This window comes from Malaya genurostris, chromosome 1 (assembly GCF_030247185.1).
Source record: "Malaya genurostris strain Urasoe2022 chromosome 1, Malgen_1.1, whole genome shotgun sequence".
In the NCBI taxonomy this organism is placed as follows: domain Eukaryota; kingdom Metazoa; phylum Arthropoda; class Insecta; order Diptera; family Culicidae; genus Malaya; species Malaya genurostris.
Genome location: NC_080570.1, coordinates 81,678,238 through 81,701,353, shown reverse-complemented (window position 1 = coordinate 81,701,353; position 23,116 = coordinate 81,678,238). Strand labels below are relative to the sequence as shown.

Below are 23,116 nucleotides of genomic sequence, written 5' to 3'. Positions count from 1 at the left end.
AATCTAACTACCAATAGAATCGAAATTTTTCAACTTAAACGTGTATAGCAAAAGCATTGAAGTGTTTCAATAGTACACTATTGAAAAACCTGTCTCATTTGACCCATGTCAACACCAGCCAATCATAACGCGTTCTGAGGAAGAGAACAAAATATCTGCTGCTGTACAACAAATCGTTCGAGGAAAATGTTCCGAACAGTGCTTAATATCGTAGTGAGTTCCACAATTTGGTCCTTCTGAAAGGTGGGAATAAATCTCGTACAGAATCCTGATAGTTTCTTTCAATGAAATGCTAATCCGAAATGAAATTATCGAATTTAAAATTCTATATGCTGCTATTTTTATAGCCGTTAGGACCGCCCATTAGTGAAAAAGCTACTGACAAAATCACGTAAAAAGAAACATCTTAACAAAAATTGAATCAGTTTGGATTCTATCGCCACTGTGAGCAGATGCATTTTGTGTCGTTTGCAAAGCTAGTTTCGCTTTCGACAAGAGCTATTACGTCACAGCTGCTAGTCATTTGAATTGGTGATAAAACAACGGTGGAGAGCATTACACGAAATCAGCCGTTCTAATGGCTCTAAAAGTTTTCTAAAGAATTATTAAGATTTGTTGTTCGCAAATCGAAGGTAAATATCCTCAGTTTAGTGCAAATCTAGAACTGTTTGATTTGATTTTTGCACTTTTCGCTGTGTGAAACTCACAGTAATCGAGATCAAGTGAAGCCTTCTTTGTTTTTGCGAAAAATTTGAAAAAGGGGAATGCTTGCATAATTCATACAATTGATCAACTACTTGATATTCGGAAGTGTTAAGGAAGATGTCAGTTGTTTCCGTATTCACGACATCCAGTTATGTCTCTGACATTACCCATCCTCCTATTTTTACCACTTAATTTTCTCAAAGATCGCTGAATCTATTTCAACAAACTTAGGCTCGTTTGCATGCTCCTGTTGGGCTATTGATCGAGTTCGAAGATCAAATGGCTGCAACTTCTGGTTCCGGAGATATGACGATATAAGTGACATAACCGACAAAACACAGACAATTTGCTCAGAGATGGCTTAAGCTCGTTTAGAAGCTACTGTTAAGCCATTGATCAAGTTCGAAGATCAAATTGCTGTGACTTGTGGTTCCGGAGATATAAGATGAAGATGGCATAAGTGATGTAACCGACAGAACGCGGAATTTTTTACGGCTAAATTTTCTCAGAGATGACTGAACCAGTTTTGAAAGAATTAGACTGGTTTGAAAGCAACTAGCTATTGATGAAGTTTAAAGATGAAATAGACATCACTTCCTGTTCCGAAGATATAATGGTATAAGTGATGTAACGAACACAACGCGATATTTTTACTACAATTTTTTCTCATAGATGGATGAACCGATTAGAACAAATTTAGGTTAGTTTGAAAGCTACTATTGAATTATTGATTAGGTTCGAAGATCAAGTGGCTGTCACTTCCGGTTCCGGAGACATAATGGTATAAGTGACGTAATCGACTAACTGCCTATTGCTCATTGGTTCAAAGCTCTCGAAGATAATCAATGATTTTTGATAAATTCAGGCCGATACGGGAGATGTTCCCATGTATGTGACATAACGAACAAAACATAGTGTTTTTCAGTGCGCAAAAATTTCTTGACTAACATGTCCATTCTTACCTTTGGATTGAGCAACTCCTCCCATTGGGGTTTTATGAAGAAAATTAGTCCATTAACAGCACCTTCCAGTGTAAGCGCACGGATTAAAATGGTAATTAGCACAACATACGGGAAAAGTGCCAGAAAATACGAAATTTTTCCAGAGCTTTTAACTCCACGTACAAGCACTAAAAACACAGTAATCCACGCAACTAGTAACCATAGCGTTAGTTTCCAATCCGGAGTGCCAACACCATCATGAATGTCAGCTTTTTCTTTCAATACCACGTTACTGTTGAAAGGAAATTGCATTTATTAATAAGTAGTTCAATTGAAATTCTAATTATAATGTACTATGTGAGAAAAAAAAGTAATAATATTCCAGAATTATTCGGTTTAACGCCGTGTTTTTCCCACATGGAAAAAATTAGTTGTATAATTCCTAACTTCGTTTTGAAAAACAAGAAAATCATATCGGATTTCAAAGTGAATGCGTCTTCCTTCGCTATGGATCACCATTTCAAAATTCGCTCTGTGGAAGAATGGGTATTTGATCGTGAATATCTTACTCTAAAATGAAAAGAGCATAAGAGGTATCAAATATCAAACATCCTAATACTCAGGCGTGTACAGGGTCCGCCATCTAACTTTTTTTTGAACTAGTGGTTATTTCGATATTGGTAACCTTAATGTCACTTCTGATTTGACAGAAACTTAGTTATATCCTTCCGCTGAACGAAAATGGTAGTGTATAGGATTGAGGAACGCGTGAAAATAGTGCCAACTTGGCTTGCAATCAGCTTGAAGAAGACGCCGATTTATGTCAAAAAATCGTCTTCTCGGGTGAGACACATTTTCATCTCGGCGGGTATGTTAATAAGCATCTGGGGGACGGAAAACCCTCACATTATCATGGAGAAGCAGATGCATCCTCAGAGTGTGACGGTTTGGTGCGGACTTTGGTCTGGCGGAATCATTGGACCATTTTTCTTCGAAAATGAGGCAGGAGCTGCCGCCACGGACAATGGCGAGCGCTACCGCGCCATGATTAGCGAGTGGTTCTTCGCGTTACTTGAAGAGGTAAACTTGGACACCGGTTGGTTCCAACAAGACGGCGCTCCGTGCTACACAGTCAACGCTTCGACCGATCTTCTGCGCACAGTCTTCGAAGATCGAATTATCAGTCGAAATTCGGATGTCGTTTGGCCGCCTCGGAGCTGTGATTTGACGATTAGACAAGGACAACATTCGTGCAGCCAAAGCTGAAATAAAGCTGCATACAATCGAAAATGTACTAAAAAATTGGTCGGTATGGCGTACTGCAAGGCCGAGGCAGCCACTTGAATGAAATTATATTCCACAATTAATCGGAAGGATTGTACTTTAATATGAAAAAATAAATTTTGAAATCGGATGAACTGTTTGTGCTTTATTGCATGTTAAAAAAAATGTTACATGGCGGACCCTGCATATACCTTATGATCAAAAAAGAACCGGAATTTTCATTTTAAAATACGCGTTCAAAGCACTGTTTCATTCTGTATGTTATACTAGTAAATTCATAAGCAATTCTTCGGTTTCTTTCAAAAATCGAAGAGAAAAATTTGGAATAGAATACCACAATATTATACATAAGAAAGGCATCATTGCACCACTATGTGGATTGAAACCGGTTTTTGACTTTAATATCGTGTTCATGGGAACTTTCATGTTGCCTGCTATCCGGTCAGTCACACGAATATCACGTGTATCACTCGTATGAATGCCACATATGACACTCATGACCGAGCGCTGAATGAATGTAGCGGTGACTGACATGCTCGTATTGGTTAATGAATGCTTTACATAACAGGATAGGTTGCATTTCGTTTTGGGAGCGAATTTCATTGCTGATAATAAACTTTCATTATTTAATGGTTCCATATTTGAACACTTCATGGAACAGTATCGAAATGAAAACAGACACTAATGACACCGATATGAATTTCTTCATAAGAAAGCCTTATACCAAAAATGAAATTCATAGTAAACTTCTACAGTCTTGAAAACAAGTAAATCGGTACTTACAGGAAATAAACTTCGGAGCTACTTATACTTTGAATAGATGAATTTTGGCTATTTATATCGGTGTTTACAGCATCAACGCAATTCTCTTTGGCTGAATCCATACACTTTGCCCATGGTAGCTCCGTGGCAAACGAAGCAAAGAGATATGATAAGGTTATTGCTATTAGCGACATGTAGTAGCTAAGTACTGACGTCGTTCCAATGAGTTGACCTACACCAATACCTTTGAAAAAAAAAATTGATTAGGAATTTTACTTTGAAGATCGTAGAGTGACATATTTTGCTTTTGGTTAAATTGAATGACAGGATGTCAGATACCCATTTTTACCTTTAAAAAGCGGTGAAATTGACCACACTTTAACCGAGCTACGTTGTGTAAATTGGCCTAATATCATTTCTAGATAATATAGTGGTCGACCTGTATAATAAGAGTATTGATTTAAGTAATGAGATTGCTGTACATATACTCTACCGATTACAAGAAGCACTATTATATAGGGAATCAGAAATGCTCCTCCCCCATTTTCATATGCAGTAAAAGGAAAACGCCAGACGTTTCCTAATCCGACCGACATTGCAATACATGACATCAAAAATTCTAGTTTATTGGACCATTCCGGCCGATTTACTTCGTTATCTTTGCTATGCAGATTTCCTGATCCCTGAAAATAGTAAATAAAATAAACGATTAAATAATTAGTATTTCTTACATTCATTCTAATAAAAATTATGGCATAATATTATATATATATATATATATATATATATATATATATATATATATATATAAGTATTTATATATATATATATATATATATATATATATATATATATATATATATATATATATATATATATATATATATATATATATATATATATACACATATATATATACCTAAAAATAGTTAAAGTAAAAATTCGAACCTATTTTGACAAACTAGGAGTCAAATGAAAGGTCTCGTGGTGCGAAATTCCTGAGCTTCATTCCGATGTTGGAGGGACGACTACCGGGTATAGGGTAAAGTGTGTTAAATATTGTACACCGTCACTTTAAGCGTTTTTATCCGCCTAGTGGTGTAAGATGTCTTTCTCATACATAATACTGTGATATTCTATTCAAAATGTTTCTCTTCGATTTCTCCCCCGGCTACGAATACTCGGCAGGTGGCTCGCATGCTGTTGATAGACTAGAGCGGCCTTCCGTGGGCGATGATGGTGATGTTGCGGAAGAGAATAAGAAATAAATATACAGAGAAGAAAATATTGGCTTAAACGGAGTAAAAAGGGGATATGGGAACGAAATGTCTAAAAACGACAGAGATCTAATTAGTTGACATCGAGAGGGTGAACAGACGGGGAGGGAGGAAGCGAACAGGTTAGTGACAGCAAAAAGATCTTGTTAGTTCCGATAAAGATGGTGGACATATGAGGAATTGGGGTAATCGGCGGAAAGTAGTATCGAACCTGCAGGTAAAAATTATTCTTAGCCACAGTTGAAACAACGTCGATAAATAGGAGGAATTTTCTAAGCAAGATGTAACAGATTACACTTGTATATTAATGTGTTTAAGGTAATGATATATGAGAAGCATATATGAACTATCCCGACTTGCGAACACATCCCGAACCGGAACTTCAGGCGGTCTACCTCGGGCCCTGAGGGATTCCAGTAGCTTCGACCTGGTGTCGCGATACTCTACGCACGACCACAACGACATGCTCGATGTCCTGACAACCGTCTCCACAGACGCAGAGCCCGCTCTCCACGATCCCAATACGCCGGAGATGTGCGTTGAATGTATAGTGATTTGACATGAGCCGTGACATTACACGAATGAAATCACGACTCATGTTCATCTCCTTGAACCAAGGATTCGTCGATACCTTAGGAATAATGGAGTGTAGCCATCGTCCCAGTTCGTCATTCGTCCATGAAGTTTGTCAACCTTCGAGAGTTTTCTGACGACCAATACTGAAAAATTCATTGAAGCAGATTGGTCTTTCATAAATATCACCTTCTAAGGAGCCCACTTTAGCCAGTGAGTCTGCTTTTTCATTGCCGGGAATGGAACAATGCGATGGGACCCAGACTAACGATATTGAATAAGACCGTCCAGATAAAGCTATCAAATGTTCCCGTATTTTCTCCAGGAAATATGGGGGACACTTTCCTGGCGTCATTGACCGGAGAGCTTCTATTGAAGATCAGATTTCAATATATATTCTTCATAATGGTTCTTGCCCCAAATATGATCTATCATTCTGAGCAACTTTGCTGAAGATACTGTACCTCAAAAATAACGATTCTATGAGTTATCAATTAAGAGCGTGAAGGTGTGCTTTTGAACCACTGTGCATCGTCACAATTCGCCATTGCTCCATTAAGTTTGCCAACTTTCAAGAGTTTTCTGACGAGAAATACTGAAAAATTCATTGAAGAAGATTGGTCTTCGATGAACTTAGACTGTCCGTGACAATGAACTAATGATCTTTGGGGAAGGTTTCATTGATCTCGAGGGTGTACTGAATAGCAGCTAATTCTGCGACGTAAACTGAAGCCGGATCATTGAGTTTGTACGAAACGGTGATGTTATTATTGAAGATACCGAAACCTGTGGACCCGTTGAGATTTGCTCCATCAGTGTAAAACATCTTTTCACAGTCGACTGTTTCAAATTTATTATGAAAAATATTAGGGACCACTTGATGGCGTACGTGATCCGGAATTCCACGAATCTCTTCTCTCATGGATGTGTCGAAAAACACAGTAGAATCAGAAGTATCCAAGAAAAGAGCACGGTTGCAAACAAACGAAGAAGGATTAAAATTCTGAGCCATGTAATCAAAATAAAAGGACATAAAACGGGTCTGAGAATTCGAGAGTTTAAGTCTCCTAAAACCAACGTCGGTGCAGGAAGGAGCTCAATGATATCACTGAGCCGCTGATGCCCAACCGTGGCTCTTGGGGGAATGTAAATGGAAGCAATGCAAAGGTCCTTGCCTTTAATTGTAACATGACATGCGACAACTTCAATACCTGGTATCGATGAGAGGTTAATGCGATAGAAATAATAGCACTTTTTGATCCCCAAAAGTACTCCTCCATCTCGATCCAGACGAATAATTTCAAAGTATCATTGTTACGGTTAGCACCTCTCGAAATATTCCTCCATGAAACACCCCTGGGATGAAGTGTCAAACGATGACTTAAGTTTGATGTCAGTTGCGGTGACGGAATCAGGTGGCGAGTTATGTCAAGCAGTATAGGCGGAAATGAATTGGCAATTTAGATGAGCTCGCATTGAACTAAGTATTCAGTTGTAATAATTTAAGCGGTTTATAAGTTGTAAACGGATATATTTGTAAGTACATTTGATTTAAAGTGAATTACTGAACTCTTAAACCTAAATCTCTAGGTATTACTGAAATCGTCGCAATTAAAGCAGGTTAGAGGTTAAGCCACTATAAAGGCAAAAATCATTGTGTTCGCAATAGATTAGAGTTAGCGACCAATGTAAGTAAAATTGTAATACAGTTAAATTAATTCATTAATAAATTTAACAGCTTTTAGCTGCTGATTGTCATCACGCTCAAAGGATTCGCTTTCCTTCGATTTGTCTGTAACAAAATCTAAAAGATTGTTCAGGATCGCAAACACGTATGATGTCCGAGAACGCACAAAATGAAAATAATAATTGCCAAGCCTGCGCAGAGGCGGACGATGAACGGATGGTCAGTTGTTGCCAATGTCAATCCTGGTGACATTACGAGTGCGTGGGAGTAAATGACAGTATTGCCGAACCGGATCGTGTTTTTAACTGCCCTAAATGTCAGAGACCAACTATCGAAGTGCCGATGGCAAGCAAATCCGGTAGCAAAGCTGGAAGCAATCCGTTATCAGGAATAAGTAACGCACGGGCTAGGAAAGCGCGATTAGAGCTCGAGAAGCTTAAAGCACAAAAGGCGCTTGCTGCGAAGCGTTTGGAACTTCAGCGGCGGGATCAACAACGTAGACACAAAGAGGAAGAGTTGATTAGGGCACAGGAAGAAGCAGCACTTGAGCTCAAGGAGCTGCAGTTGGAAGAGGAAATGACTACCGAAACATTTCGACTACGAAGTTTAATCGAATTAGAAGAAGATGACGACGACGTCAACGAAAGCGTTGTGTCCACGCACAGTGCATTCAGCAAAGTACGGCAGTGGGGACCGTCAAATTCGACAATGGCGACCTCAACGAAGCAGGCACCGTTGATTGACCCAAGAGACAATGGAGTAACGACAACAACCAGAAAAACACCAGCTGTGTATTTTGGTTTGAAGCAGCCAAATAGGTATCAGGGTGTTCATAGAAGGGAGTTGAAAGGTAACACATTAGGGCAATCTAGTTTAGAGCCAACGTTAGGAGGTATCATTGGTCGGTCAGAAAGCACAATTGAGCCGATAGCTGGCAGAACCGCTCCTAGATTCACTTCGTTCATGGGAACTCAATGTATCTTTGGTCAGAATAGAATAACGCATCCGTCTGTTAGTGGCAATCAAACTTCCGCGTACCCCTATGTCAACCCACCTATTTCTCAGTCTCAAATAATCAATACTTCGCACGTTTCACAACCCGAAATCTGTATGATCAATCACGGGAGGTGAGTCAATTAAATCAAAATAGTGCTGAACGGAGTGGTTCGCTGACAGCGGACCCATTGGATGAAATATTTCCGAGGCCGTTTACACCTTCCCAATCAGAACTGGAACAGTTAGAAGAATCACCTAGGACAATCGATCCGTCGAATGTCCGTCGAGATAATGTATATCATTCACGAACGGAACCTCAGCGACAGATTGATAGAACCACGTCTTGGGGCCCGACACCTCGACAATTAGCTGCTAGACATGTAATGGCTAAAGAACTACCAGTTTTTTCTGGGAACCCGGAAGACTGGCCGCTGGTCATCAGTGCGTATACAAATTCTACGTTGGCATGCGGCTTTCCGGATGCGGAAAATTTAGCAAGGTTACAGCGGTGCCTTAGAGGGCACGCACTTGAATCGGTGCGCAGTCGGCTGCTTTTGCCAGCGGGTGTCTTGCATGTTATCGATACACTTGAGACGCTGTATGGACGACCAGAGCTCTTAATCCACACTTTACTGCAAAAGATCCGCATGGTCCCAGCCCCGAAGTCGGACCGACTCGACACACTGATTGAATTTGGTGTGGCGGTGCAAAATCTCAGCGATCATTTGGAAGCCGGACGGCATGAAGCGCACCTGAACAACCCAATGCTCTTATTCGAATTAGTTGAAAAACTACCGGCGCACATGAAGTTGGATTGGTCGATTTACAAACATCGATGCGGAGAAGTAAACATGCGTTCATTTGCTCAGTACATGCAGACACTGGTGCGCGCAGCAACTGACGTTACGTTGCAGTACGACCCGAAGCAGAAACATCAACCAGCTAAGGAGAAGAATTTCAAAGACAAGAACTTTTGCGGGGCTCACTCGACGTACGTCGTCTGTAACGCAAAACGAGACTGTCGAGAAAAGGATTCAGCCACCAAGTCGAACATGTCTTGTCTGCAAGAACCCAGAACACCGTGTTAACGATTGTCCGGAATTCCATACATTAACTATCTACGAGCGTTGGAAGATGATTCAACGATTCAATTTATGTCGGTTTTGTCTCGGAGCGCATGGTAGGAGATCCTGCAAAATTCGTAAACAATGCGACGTTGATGGTTGTCAACGACGTCATCATCCACTTTTACACTCCAAGTAGGGGATAGAGGATAATAGGCAAAAGATGAATAACTTCCAGTCTCAAAAAAGTGAGCCCAAGAAAATGTCGATTGATTCGAAGCCGAGTAGTTCAAGGGCGGTCACAAATCATCATTCGATCGAGAAGACAACGCTGTTCCGCATTATTCCGGTGATACTGTACGGAAACAACTGTTCGGTATCTGTGTACGCTTTCTTGAGAGGGTTCAGAGAAGACTTTGGTTGACGAGGATGTTATAGAACAGTTAGGAGTTGTTGGAGAAACACTACCGCTGTGTGCAATGGACAGCAAATGTTAAAAGAACGGAGACAAACTCCCAGCGAGTTGCTTTAGATATAGCAGGATGCGTGGGAGGAGCCCGGCATCCACTGTTGGACGTACGCACGGTGAGCAAGCTGGATTTACCCCGACAATCTCTGCGGTTTAAAGACCTGGCCAAGACCTTCCCGTATCTTAGAGGTCTCCCGGTTAACGACTATGATGAAGCAGAACCACGTATACTGATTGGAAATGATAATGCACACGTTACGTCCACATTAAAGCTACGAGATGGTCAACCAGGAGAGCCGATTGCCGCTAAATCGCGATTGGGATGGACTGTTTACGGATCTAATCTTGATAAGTCTGCTGACAGAGCCCGTTGTTGGAGTACCAGGAGAAAGGGTATATACACAAAGCGACTCAGGCGGAATTGGACGAGGCTGATCCACGACGGACCTGGTTCTTACCATTGGGTGTAGTTATTAATCTTAAAAAACCATCAAAAATTCGTATATTCTGCGATGCTGCAGCAAAGGTCGAAGGTATTTCGCTCAACACGATGCTGCATAAAGGGCCAGACCTGTTGAGTACGATGCTGAATGTTCTTTTCGGATTTCGTGAGAAGCGAGTTGCTTTATGCGCTGACCTGATGGAAATGTTTCACCAGATTCAAATTCGGAAGGAAGATCGGCACGCTCAATGACTGCTCTGGCGGGAAAACTCATCATCACCACCTGACGTTTATTTGATGGACGTTGCTACGTTTGGATCTACCTGCTCCCCTTGTTCGGCGCAGTTTGTGAAAAATTTAAATGCGCAAGAGCATTCGAAAGTGCACCCGGAAGCAGCCGACGCCATTATTCGAAAGCATTATGTGGACGACTACTTGGACAGCGCTGACAACGTTGAAGAGGCGGTTAAACTGGCGAACGAGGTTAAATTGGTTCACTCTTTCGGAGGATTCTATCTTCGGAATTGGCTTTTAAACTTATCAGAGGTTCTCTCTCGGGTCGGTGAGAGCGAGTCAGCCTTGAAGAAGTGTCTCCAGCTGGACAAGATCGTAGAGCTGGTACGCGTACTGGGTCTGTATTGGAATCCTAATAATGATGTCTTCACGTTCTCCACGTGTCTAGTTAAGCAGGACGATTACCCAACCAAACGTCATGCGCTACGAGTTGTAATGAGTACTTTCGACCCCGCTGGATTTCTTTGTTTTTTCCTCATCCATGGTAAGATACTAATACAAGATCTATGGAGGGCTAAAACAGGATGGGACGAATCGATTCCGGTTAATCTTCGAGATAAATGGAGACGGTGGACGGAGTTGTTTCGCTCGTTGGACCAGATTAGTATTCCGCGCTGTTATTTCCCAAAGGCGTCGATCAAAGATATAATTTCTCTTCAGCTGCACATCTACGTGGGCGCAAGTGAAGAAGCATACGCCTGTGTTGGATATCTGCGGGCTGTTTTTCCGAATGAAATCCGTGTAGCGCTGGTGGGAGGAAAGTCGAAGGTGGCCCCGCTCAAAGCACACTCTATTCCGCGGCTAGAGCTGATGGCAGCAGTAATCGGTGTGCGCTTCCCCAAGACCGTACTTAGTGGACACTCGCTGGACATTGGGAAAGTAGTATTTTGGACCGATTCCAAGGTAGTACTCTCCTGGATTAACTCCGATCATCACAAGTATCGACAGTTCGTCGCATGTAGAGTGGGAGTAGAGCAATGGCGTTGGGTATCGACGAAGAAAAACGTTGCCGACGAAGCCACTAAGTGGGGAAAAGGTCCCAATCTTTTTTCAAATAGTCGCTGGTTTCGTGGGGAAGATGATCTTTATCTACCAGAAGAGCAGTGAAATGCGATCATGCTTACAGTCAACGAGTCGACCGACGAAGAGCTGAGATCATCATGTATGGTGCATCGCGAAACAGTAGTACCACAACTTATAGCGTGGGAAAGATTTTCTAAATGGATGCGTCTGTGCCGCACGGTAGCGTACGTTCATCGATATTCACAGAACTTGCGACGGACGGCGAGCAAGGAACAACGATTGGTAGGACCGCTATCTCAGGAGGAGTTGGACAAAGGCGAGAAAACTGTCTTTCGGTGGATACAATTCGAATGCTATTCAGATGAAATGAGGGCTCTTGCTCTAGCTGGTAACTCAGCAAATCAGCAAATCCATTTAGAAAAATCAAGTAAGATTAGCAAGCTATCGCCATATTTAGATGATTCGGGAATTATTCGCTCTGATAGTAGAATCGCCGCCGCAGCATTTGCTTCGTACGATACGAGGTTTCCCGTAGTTTTACCAAAAGCTCATTGGGCTACACGTTTGTTAGTCGAATGGTACTACTCCAAACACTTGCACGCGAATGGAGAAACAATCGTCAATGAGATGAGGCAGCGTTTTCACATTTCCCAACTGCGTTCGTTCGTTCGAAAGGTGGCTAAGGATTGCGTGGAATGTAAGGTGAAGAAGCCAGTTCCAATGATACCTCGTATGGCTCCACTTCCAGCGGCTAGGCTGCGGGCGTACGTGCGACCATTCTCATACATAGGTATAGATTATTTCGGAGCAATCGCTGTAAAAAATATCCGAAGCATCACAAAACGGTGGGTCGCACTGATAACGTGCATGACAACGAGAGCAGTGCATCTAGAAATCGTGTACACACTTTCTACAGAATCCTGTAAACTGGCCATTAGGCGTTTTATAGGACGCAGGGGAGCTCCCTTGGAAATACGCAGCGATAGGGGTACGAACTTTGTAGGATCGCGCAACGAGCTTGAACAAGAGATGAATGAAATCGACCGTCAACTAGCGGAAACGTTTACTAATGCAACTACGAGATGGATTCTGAACCCACCTGGAGCGCCTCATATGGGCGGCGCGTGGGAGCGCCTGGTGCGATCCGTGAAAACGGCCTTCGCGGCGATAAGCACGTCTCGGACGCCGAACGAAGAAACTCTTGCTACGTTGTTAGTAGAAGCGGAAAGCGTAGTGAACTCGCGACCCCTGACATACATACCGTTAGAGACGGCCCAACAGGAGGCTCTAACGCCAAACCACTTTCTTCTATCCAGTTCGAGTGGTGTAATTCAACCACCAAGAACATTGGGAGATCCAAAACAAGCCTGTAGTAATGAATGGAACTTGTGCCGAGTTATGATCGATCAATTCTGGAGTCGGTGGGTAAGGGAGTATCTTCCCACTATCGCGCGACGTACCAAGTGGTTCGACGAAGAGAAACCGATTGCGGTCGGGGATCTAGTGATCGTTGTGGAAGAGAAGATACGCAACGGATGGACGCGAGGCCGTGTGGTCCAAGTAGTAGCAGGTCGGGATGGCCGAGTTCGTGAAGCCGTAATACAAACTGCACGCGGACTTATTCGTAGACCGGTGGCCAAGTTGACGCGATTGGATATAGCACTGGGTAAAACTGGACCAGAAGTTCCTGACCAGCCTTACGGGTCACATGTCACGAATTCAAAATAAATAAAATTCATCTCAATACATTCTCAATATGTATGACAAACCATACAAATATGAGGGGAAAATGGATTTATTACATGCTGTCATTAGATTAAAAAATATCCCTAAAACTACAAAATCATCGGATATATTTTATTAATATCAATTATAAAAATTAACAAAAGTATTTGGTTGGAATTGATGAAACATTTGAATCATCTGTTTTATTCCTCCTAGGGGTACACAGATATATTATTGTTTTAGGTAAACAATAATATTTCCTTAGTGTAGCATACAGGGCTGAGAAAATAAAGACCAAAACCTCATCAAAACGAGATCACTGCCGGAGAATCATTTCATGATCAGTTGATCAGTGAATTTTAAATCACATCGATCAATATCGGTACTGATCTTCCGTCACACAATGGGTAGTTCAATAATTAGATGATTCGATAAGCTTTGATGTTGGAGGAGGAAAATCACATATGATAAAGATAAGACATGACATGATCTACGTCTGAAATCGTTGATCTCCCGCCCTTTTTCAAATGGAGTACAATTGAATAAACTGCATCAGAATCAGATAAGAGAAATTCTTATGATATACAATTATCAATGCTAGACAATCAAATTACTGAAAAAAATGTCAGTGCATAACTTAAGTTAAACCGTTTGAAGGCATCTTTTTCTTTTTTATTCATATTAGACAAAATTTATTATTTTTGCTAATTTACTCGCTCCTCCGTGCACTTTTGCTGATCACCCTGCATCATTCATTTCGGAATTTACAAGAAGAAGCTTTTACATTAACAAATACACGTTTTCCTATAGAATGTAAACGTTTATTTTGGAGATTTTTTCAGGAAATAGAGCAAAGCAGTAATATAATTAGGTATTTCAAAAATGCGCTCTTGAAAATATTGGACTTCACATTCCAAAAACCTCCCCCCTTCCCCTTTTACAAAAGGTCACGTTTTATGAAACAATCCCCCCCCCCACCCCTTGCGGCGTGACGTCTTTTATTAGAGTTAGCGACCAATGTAAGTAAAATTGTAATACAGTTGAATTAATTCATTAATAAATTTAACAGATTTTAGCTGCTGATTGTCATCACGCTCAAAGGATTCGCTTTGCTTCGATTTGTCTGTAACAATCTTCTTGATCCAGACAAATAATGTTAAAATCGTGGAAGTTTAAGGGTATTTAAGAAGTTAGCCAAGTTTTGCAAAATGCAAATGCATCACATTTCAGATTATTTACTAGAAATTTGAAAGGATCTATTCTTGGAACTGTACAGTGACTGTATCCGTGACCTCAGTGGGTGAGTTAGCCATCGAAGGATACGATCGCTGAAAGAAGGGGCCATTTTGCAGTCATCTGCTTCAAGAATGTTTTAACTTCAGGAATAAAAGACATTATCAGGCTTTTAAGAGATTCAGAAATATTGAAAGTAGACATGATCCAGTCCACAATATCAGAGAATTTAACAAACCCAGTATCTGGTAAATTTTCTGACTGATCTCTAGGGACTCCCTGAAGTCCCAGGGAGTGATGGAAATTCTTCCTCGGAATTTAATTTTACAAGGCCTGACGCTTTTTTCTCCGGTTTTTGGCCATCGCTTCCAGTTGTTTTAATATTTTGAGACCCACCAGAAGATAACTTCGAACCCATACTAGGGAGCTTACTAGAAGATTTATTTCTTCTCTTTCTGAAGCTATGAGGGACCACCGAAGATGTACCTTCAAGGAGATTAGCAGCATCGCTCTCTTCAGCTGACAAACAAGCGAAAAGATTCACTGGAGGCGTAGCACTCTTCAACATTTCAGCAAAGGAATGCTTTTAGTGCTGCTTAAATGAACGCCTCATCTTGTCTTTGCACAGTTGGTATACGGGACATGCCGAGAGGTCATGCGGTCCCTCCTTACAGTAGAGACACTTTTCAATGTCTCCGCAGAAGTTATCCGCATGACTTCCTCCACAATTGATACAACGGGATTTATTGCAACAATGGGATGCTGTATGTCCCAATTATTTGCAATTAGAGCAGTTCATGACTCGTGGCACAAAAAGGCGAACAGGTAAACGAACTCGGTCCAAAAGGACGTAATTAGGCAAAGCCGAGCCAGCGAAAGTCACCCGATACGAGTCTGATGGGATATAGGACTTAGTCCCATCCTCAGCGGTCGATACTGAGCGCAATTGCTTGCAGTCCAGTGTCTTAACATTCTTGAGTAGGGGGTTTTTAAAACCGCCTGCCCCATGCTTAAGAACGTCCTCGCAAGTCAGACTCGGATCGGTGATCACGCCGTCTATCTCGACTTCGCGAGATGGAATGTATACGCGAAACTCCCGTGCTCATATTGAACGATCTCGTTAGCCTGTTTTGCACTGGCTAACAATACCCTAAGCTTGTTTAGGCGTACTTTTTCAATCTTTTGTATTGTAGAATATTGCGAGGTCAGATCTAATAGATAATCTAAGGATATTCAATTTTTATCCGTTCAATTTGGTTCGAATGTAAACCGCGTACGGACCGGCCGGAAGTGCAAGCCCGTCGGGATAATTTTCATCACGAGTTTTATTGCCATCAGATGATTCCATTTCGTCATCTGGAGGGAGGTCAGGCAATTTTGAACATTTTGTCATGGCCCGTAAAAAGTCAATGCGTTTAAAGATTGGAGAGCAAAAAATCTAGTGGTATTGAACAACAGGGAAAACGAAAAAGCAAATGCTTGGCTTCAGCTCTCAAAGGGCGAATGGCCGACAAGGCCCGGTCCTAAGCAATCGAAGAATATTCCTGTTCAATAAAGAGCAAAAAACCTCCTTGGGGAAAAAGCACTTTTTTGCAGTCTCTTGCTGCACTGTACAATGAAACCTTACACGTTTTTGCCTTTCGCATATAGAAAGGTTATGCAATCAATTGAAAACCCGATTGTGTCATATACCATTCGACTCAGTTCAATGAGTTGAGCAATTTCGGGGTATGTGTATGTGTCAAATATTCTCACTAGTTTTCTTCGGAGATGGTTGAAGCGATGTTGACAAACTTAGGTTCAAATGAATGGCCTCACGATCCCATATGGAATTCCTAAATTTAATCCGGATCCGACTTCCGCAACCTAACAAACCGATTCCGGCTATCCTGGTTCCGGTAACCGGTTCCGGAAACAACGAAAATAGTGATCATATATACCCAAATGGATCTCACTCACTTTTCTCAGGGATGGTTTGACCGATTTTCACAAACTTTGATTCAAATGAAAGGCCTCACGGTCCCAATTTTCCGGAATTTCTGACATTCATCTGGATCCGACTTCCGGTTCCGAAGTTATATGGTAAATCGACGGTGTGGTCCGTGACGAAAGTTTGACGATCGAAGATCTGATGAACGACGGGATAGGCCGTTTCAAAAAACCACGACCTTCAGCCAGTTAGAAATCGATAGATGGTAAACTTTACCAATCGGACTCGTTTCGCGTGACTTTTGCGGATCTGAATTTCCAAACTATTTGGTAGTGAGTGTAGTTCGTCTACCTGTTCGGCTGTATGTACCCGTATGCAAACTTACCAGTGGAAGAGGATACCTCTGACGACCCAGGTGAAAGACCTTCCTACACGCAGGTTGTAGGAAGCAGGAAAAGACAAAATCTGGCTTCTGCTAAACTTCCTCGTAAAGGCCTCAAACTGTCCTCTTCGTCACAAAATGATCAAACAAAAACGAAAAGTGCTGATTCAAAACCGTAGCAAACACCTCCTGGTTTCAAAAAACTTAGAGATGATCAGAAGTACCCAGCACTACCAGGGGCATCAAAGGACCCAAATGATAACCAGAAAATCAAACAAACGCAGGCTTATTGAAATTTTCTGATATCGTGGACTCGATATTAACAGCCTTCAATATTACTGATCCTCTAAAAAGTCTCCTAACTGCTCTACTGCCAACTGTAAGGACATTTTTAAAACAGTTGGCTGAACAATGGCCCCTCCTCGCAGCGATTGTATCTTTTGGTGAATAATTTACCAATGAGAATCGAAGATATGATCATTGTGCTTCAGTGGCATTGCAGAAGTATCATCCCAAAACTTGATTCTTTCAAACACTTAATACACACTGCGATGTATTCTACTTGAGTGAAACTTGACTGACTTCTAACATCAACCTCGACTTCCATAATTTCAACATAATCCGCTTGGATCGAGAAGTCTCTTATTAAGGGGTACTTTTAGGGATCAAAAAGTGCTATTCATTTTATCGTATTAACCTCCCCTCAACACCGGGAATTGAAGTTGTTGCTTGCCAAATTATTATTAAAGGCATGCTTAAATAATGATAACCAAGTTAATCCAAGATCTGTGTGACAACTTCAATTTGACAATTCTAAACACGAGAGAAATGACACAGAACCCTAGACTGCCAGCACAACCAAGTGCGCTGGATTTATACCTTTGCTCGACTTCGCTAGAGTTAGATTGCAAGTGGAAGATAATCTGTGATCCTCACGGTAGCGATCACTTGCCGATCATGGTTTCTATCGCCAACCGTGTAAGACCATCGGAAACAATCAATGTTTCATACGATTTCACCCGAAACTTTGATTGGAAAAGTTACATGATCTCGATATCTGAGAGACTAAAAACATCACAGGAACTTCCTCCGGAGGAAGACTATACATTTTTGACTGGCTTGATTCTTGACACCGCAATTCAAGCTCAGACGAAACGAGTACCCAGCGCGCAAGCTAGTATGCGTTCTCCCAACCCATGGTGAAACAAGGAGTGCTCAGAGCTGAAAACGAAAAATGCTTCAGCCTTCATCTAGTTCAGAAGGAACGGAACTCTAGATAATTATCGCAAATACGAGGCGCTAGAATTTCAAATGAAACGTCAGATTAAAGCTAAGAAACGTAAATACTGGCGAAGGTTTGTTAACGGATAAACGAAAGAAACAGAAATGAGCGCTCTTTGGAATACGGCCCGTCGCATGCGCAATCGAAATCTCGCGAACGAAAGCGAGGAATATTCTAACCGCTTAATGTTCGATTTCGCTAAAAAGTATGTCCCGATTCTGTTCCGGAACAGAAGACATCCCGCGTCACGACTTCGAATGTAAACAAAGCACCGTTTTAGATGGTAGAGTTCTCACTTGCGCTCTTGTCGTGTAACAAGACAAGAGGGGTTAGACAGAATTGAATTCAACTTGTTGAAAAATCTGCCTGACTCTGCCAAAAGGCGCTTGTAATATTGTTCCACACGCATGGAGAGAAGTGAGAGTTATCACCATTCAAAAACCTGGGAAACCAGCCTACGATCACAATTCGTATGGGCTGATTGCTATGCTTTCCTGTATTCGGAAATTGTTTGAGAAAAAGATTCTCTTCCGTCTAGACAATTGGGTCGAGACAAATGGTTTGCTTTCAGGTACACAATTTGGGTTCCGCAGGGCAAAGGAACGAACGATTGTCTAGCGTTGCTCTCAACAGAAATTCAAATTTGCTCGTAAAGAACAAATGGCATTAGTTTTCTCCACATCAAGGGGGCATTCGATTCAGTTTCCATTAACGTTCTATCTGAGAAGTTGTATCAGCATGGTCTTTCACCAGTTTTGAACAACTTTTTATATAATCTATTGTCCAAGAAACACATGCATTTTTCGCATGGTGATTTGTCGCCAAAACGTTTCAGCTACATGAGTCTTCCTCAGCGCTCATGCTTAAGCCCCCTTTTATACAATTTTTACGTAAACAATGTTGATGAATGTATTAACACATCCTACACGCTAAGACAACATGCCGACGTCAGCGTTGTGTCTATTATTGGACCCAAAACTGCGATCTCCAAGGACCATTACAAGATACCATCGACAATTTGTCAACATGGGCTCTTCAAATTGGTATCGAGTTCTCTACGAAGAAAACTGAGCTGGTTGTATTTTCAAGGAAGCGAGAACCAGCACAACTACAGCTTCAACTAGGGGGTGAAACCATAGCTCAGGTCTTCACATTAAAATATCTCGGGATCTGGTTCGACTCCAAAGGTACCTGGGTATGTCACATTAAGTATCTCAAACGAAAATTCCTACAGAGAATCAATTTCCTTCGTACAATAACCGGAACTTGGTGGGGCCCTCATCCAGTAGATGTCAACTTCCCTTTCTGAGCAGCCTAGATAGCCGTGTAGTGTCGGTAGCGGTTTCCCAGCTGGCTAAGAATAATGCTACGGTACACCTGTACCGGTGGTATAAGCTCACCAAATAGGTACGCCGTGTGGCATTCGGCGAAATTATTTTATGCCAAGAATTGATCCACTGGTGTTCTGTTCCAATTATTCTGTATATTGATGACCGGTATAAGCATTATCACTCTCTTTGATTTAATGCAGCAAGCCCTGCGATCTGTTGAGCAATGGTGTTGTCAGGTTGGATTATCTGTAAATTCGGGCAAAACATCAATTCCACTCATCGTAGGATAATCACAGGAGCTCGTCCGTCACAGTTCTTCGATTCAGAGGTCACTGTGGTTGATCAAGTTACCTTATGATCAAAAAAGAACCGGAATTTTCATTTTAAAATTCCCGCGCTTGTCCAATCGGTAAACTTTTATTCTCTCAACGTTGGCAACACTTTTATACACATTCTGTCAAATTTTGACGCATATCGTACGATTAGTTTTTGTTTGGCGTCTATACAAAGAAGTTGAAAATTTTCGTGTGATGATTTTTATAAAGGATGAAAATTTAAAACAACGGCTCGCCTTCGAAGCGCCATTCGGTCGATTGTTTTGCGGTTTCGACGTCATATTCATAGATACACACCTCATCACCAGTTATGATGCATTCGATGAATGTGAGGTCACTATCTGCGTTGGAAGTCATTTCTTTGGCCACATCAACACGACGCTGTTTTTGAATGAAATTCAACTTTTTTGGCACCAGCCGAGAAGCGACGCGTTTCAAACCCAAAACATCAGTTAAAATGTGTTCGGCTGATCCATAAGAGATGCCCAACAACACAGCAATCTCTCTAATCGGTGCAGAACGATTTTGCAACACGATTTGCTTCGCCAATTAAATGTTTTCTTCAGTAACAGATGTTGTTGGGCGGCCAGGGATCTCATCATGATCCAAGCTTGTACGACCACCTTTGAAGCGTTTATACCACTCGTATGCCTGTTTTATTCCTAGACACGATTCACCAAAGGCCTTTTCTAACATTTTCAACGTTTCGGAACACTCCATTTGCAACACAAAAATTGATGCACGCACGTTGTTCTAAACTTTCATCCATTATAAAAATCGCCACACGAAAATTTGCCAACTTCTTTGTATAGATGCCAAACAAAAACTAATCGTACGATATGCGTCAAAATTTGACAGAATGTGTATAAAAGTGTTGCCAACGTTAAGCGAATAAAAGTTTACCTATTGGACAAGCGCGGGAATATTGAAATGAAAATTCTGGTTCTTTTTTATCATAAGGTATATACGTCGGAGTTATTCTTGATTCAAAACTGAAGTGGTCTGCTCACATTGACTTCAGGATTGAAAGAGCTTGCATGGCTTTCGGGCAATGCAGACGAGCTTTTGGAAAATCATGGGGACTCAAACCCATATACAGGGTCCGGCACTCGAAGTGTATCCAATTAAAAAGGCCATAAATTCAGTTTGGAAAATTACTTTTACTTAATTCAAAGTACAAAATGTGTAAAAATAATACAAAATTCAGAATCAATTCACTTTTGCTCGATATGACCATCTTTTGCCTTAACTTGATGACTTGAGAGTGCGAAGGAGTTGCTTCGTTTGGCCGAATGTGACTTGCAGGTATTTTGGCCCACTTGCGGACAATAACTTTTTTCAGCGCCTCGAGACTGGTGTATCTTTTAGTTCGGACTTTGCTCTCCAAAATGGCCCAAAGAGAATAATCCATTGGATTCGCATCTGGTGAATTCGAGAGCCATTGTGTGGACGTGATGAAGTTCGGAACGTTGTTTTTCAGCCATTCTTGGTTCACTCGAGCTTTGTGAGACGGTGCCGAGTCCTGCTGAAACGTCCATGGTCTGCCACCGAAAGGTTTGTCTGCCCACGGCTTCAAAGCAACCTCCAGAATACTTTCCCGATAATATGTCGCATTTACCTTGACGCCAGGCTCGATGAAAACGATTGGAGAGCGCCCATCTGCGGTTACAGCGGCCCAAACCATTATCTGTTGCGGGTGCTGCCTCCTGGTGGCCAATCGATGACAAATTCTCGTATGAACAGTCGGTTAAGTAAACCCTATCGTTTTGAGAGTTTACGAATTGCTCAATTGGAAAAATTTTCTCGTCAGAAAATACAATGTTCGGAAATTGACCGCTTTCGGCCAAACGCAGCAACTACTTCGCTCTCTCAAGTCATCAAGTCAAGGCAAAAGGTGGTCATATCGAGCAAAAGTGAATTGATTCTGAATTTTGTATTATTTTTACACATTTTGTACTTTGAATTAAGTAAAAGTAATTTTCCAAACTGAATTTATGACCTTTTTAATTGGTTACACTTCGAGTGCCGGACCCTGTACATTCATTGGATCTACACAACTATCGAATCGTTCTGCATTCTTCCGGGAGTGCAGAATGGTGTCGGTTTTGTAAAATCTCAAATTCCTCTCGGGGGTTGGAGGTTTTATTAACTGTGCATCGAAGAAAGAACTCACATAGTAACAAACCTAAATAGGTTTTACAGCAGACTGTTAGGGACCTCGTAGAGGTTCAGAATTTACTTCTGCTTCCACTAAATGTGATCCCCAGCAGATTGTACAGCATTCCTTAGGGATGCAGGATTTACTTCTGCTTTTTGTGTTTATGTGTCGTCAATTTTCCCCATCCTCCTAGTCCAAACCTTACCATTTCCCTTCAATCCTTCCCTCATATATCGGGGAAATGATGCTAAACACAAATTGATGGCAAAGCACAAATCTCCAAATATCAAGGGGAACGTGCCATTTGAGCCAATTTGTTTCGATTCCCTGATTCCCTGATCTGAAACGAAAATGCCTACAGAGAATCAATTTCCTTCGTACAATAACCGGAACTTGGTGGGGCTCTCACCCAGTAGACCTGATCAGGTTGTACAAAACGACGATATTGTCAGTAATTGAAAGTGGATGTTTCTGTTTCCGCTCCGCAATTCCACAGGTATCGATGAAAGCTTGGTTCCGGGGGTTTGACGTGAACCGAGACTTTATTCGTGTAATGTCAAGACTTATGTCTAATCATTATATGTTCAGCGCGCATCTCCGTCGTGTAGGGCTCACCGAGAGTGGTGACTGCGTTTGCGGTGATGGTTATCATGACATCGAGCATGTTGTTTGGTTGTGTGTCGAGTATTGTGATGCCAGGTCCCAACTCATAGATTCCCTTCGGGTCCGACGGGTATGCCGCCCCCTTAATACGGCATCCTTCCTTCTCCTATAACAACAAGACAATCGGCCACGTTAAACTGAAGCAAATGAGCCAAATAAAATTTTTTAGTATAAACCATATAACATTTATTTATAGATTCCATATTGTGCGAATGTTCGTGCGATGCAGAAGAGAACGATCGAAAACGTCGGCCGTGCACGAAAAATCAATAGAATGATATAATTTGCTTCTGTGATTGGTTAATAAAAGCATAGGTTGATTCTAACCAATTTATCAATACTATGCTATTGAAATACTGAAACGACGTTGTCGTACATGTTTAAGTTTAATGTTTCCGAATCGATTAGCTGTTAAATCAATCCATCAACAAATGACTGAGTTATTAGCTTTAAAACAAGGTTACGCGGCTATTTTTGAAACTTTGAATTGACCCCAGGCACCGTATAGAGAAGAGTAATGCATTTTTAATGCCAAAATTTAACGGTAAGGAAAATGAAGG

The 23,116-nt window shown here is 41.5% G+C and overlaps 1 protein-coding gene across 5 annotated transcripts in view; it reads right to left on the bottom strand.

Annotated features, from left to right (window-relative positions):
- Positions 1 to 23,116, bottom strand: part of LOC131440627 (sodium-dependent nutrient amino acid transporter 1-like) — a 458,129-nt gene that overhangs the window by 189,030 nt on the left and 245,983 nt on the right. For all 5 annotated transcript variants that reach the window (XM_058612074.1, XM_058612075.1, XM_058612072.1 and 2 more), the window contains exons 2-5: positions 4,186 to 4,375; positions 4,042 to 4,131; positions 3,714 to 3,936; positions 1,668 to 1,938 (exon numbers count right to left, since the gene is read on the bottom strand). In XM_058612074.1, coding sequence (XP_058468057.1) covers positions 1,668 to 1,938; positions 3,714 to 3,936; positions 4,042 to 4,131; positions 4,186 to 4,303 — 702 coding nt within the window. In that variant the 5' untranslated portion in view covers positions 4,304 to 4,375. The remainder of the gene's footprint in view (positions 1 to 1,667; positions 1,939 to 3,713; positions 3,937 to 4,041; positions 4,132 to 4,185; positions 4,376 to 23,116) is intronic.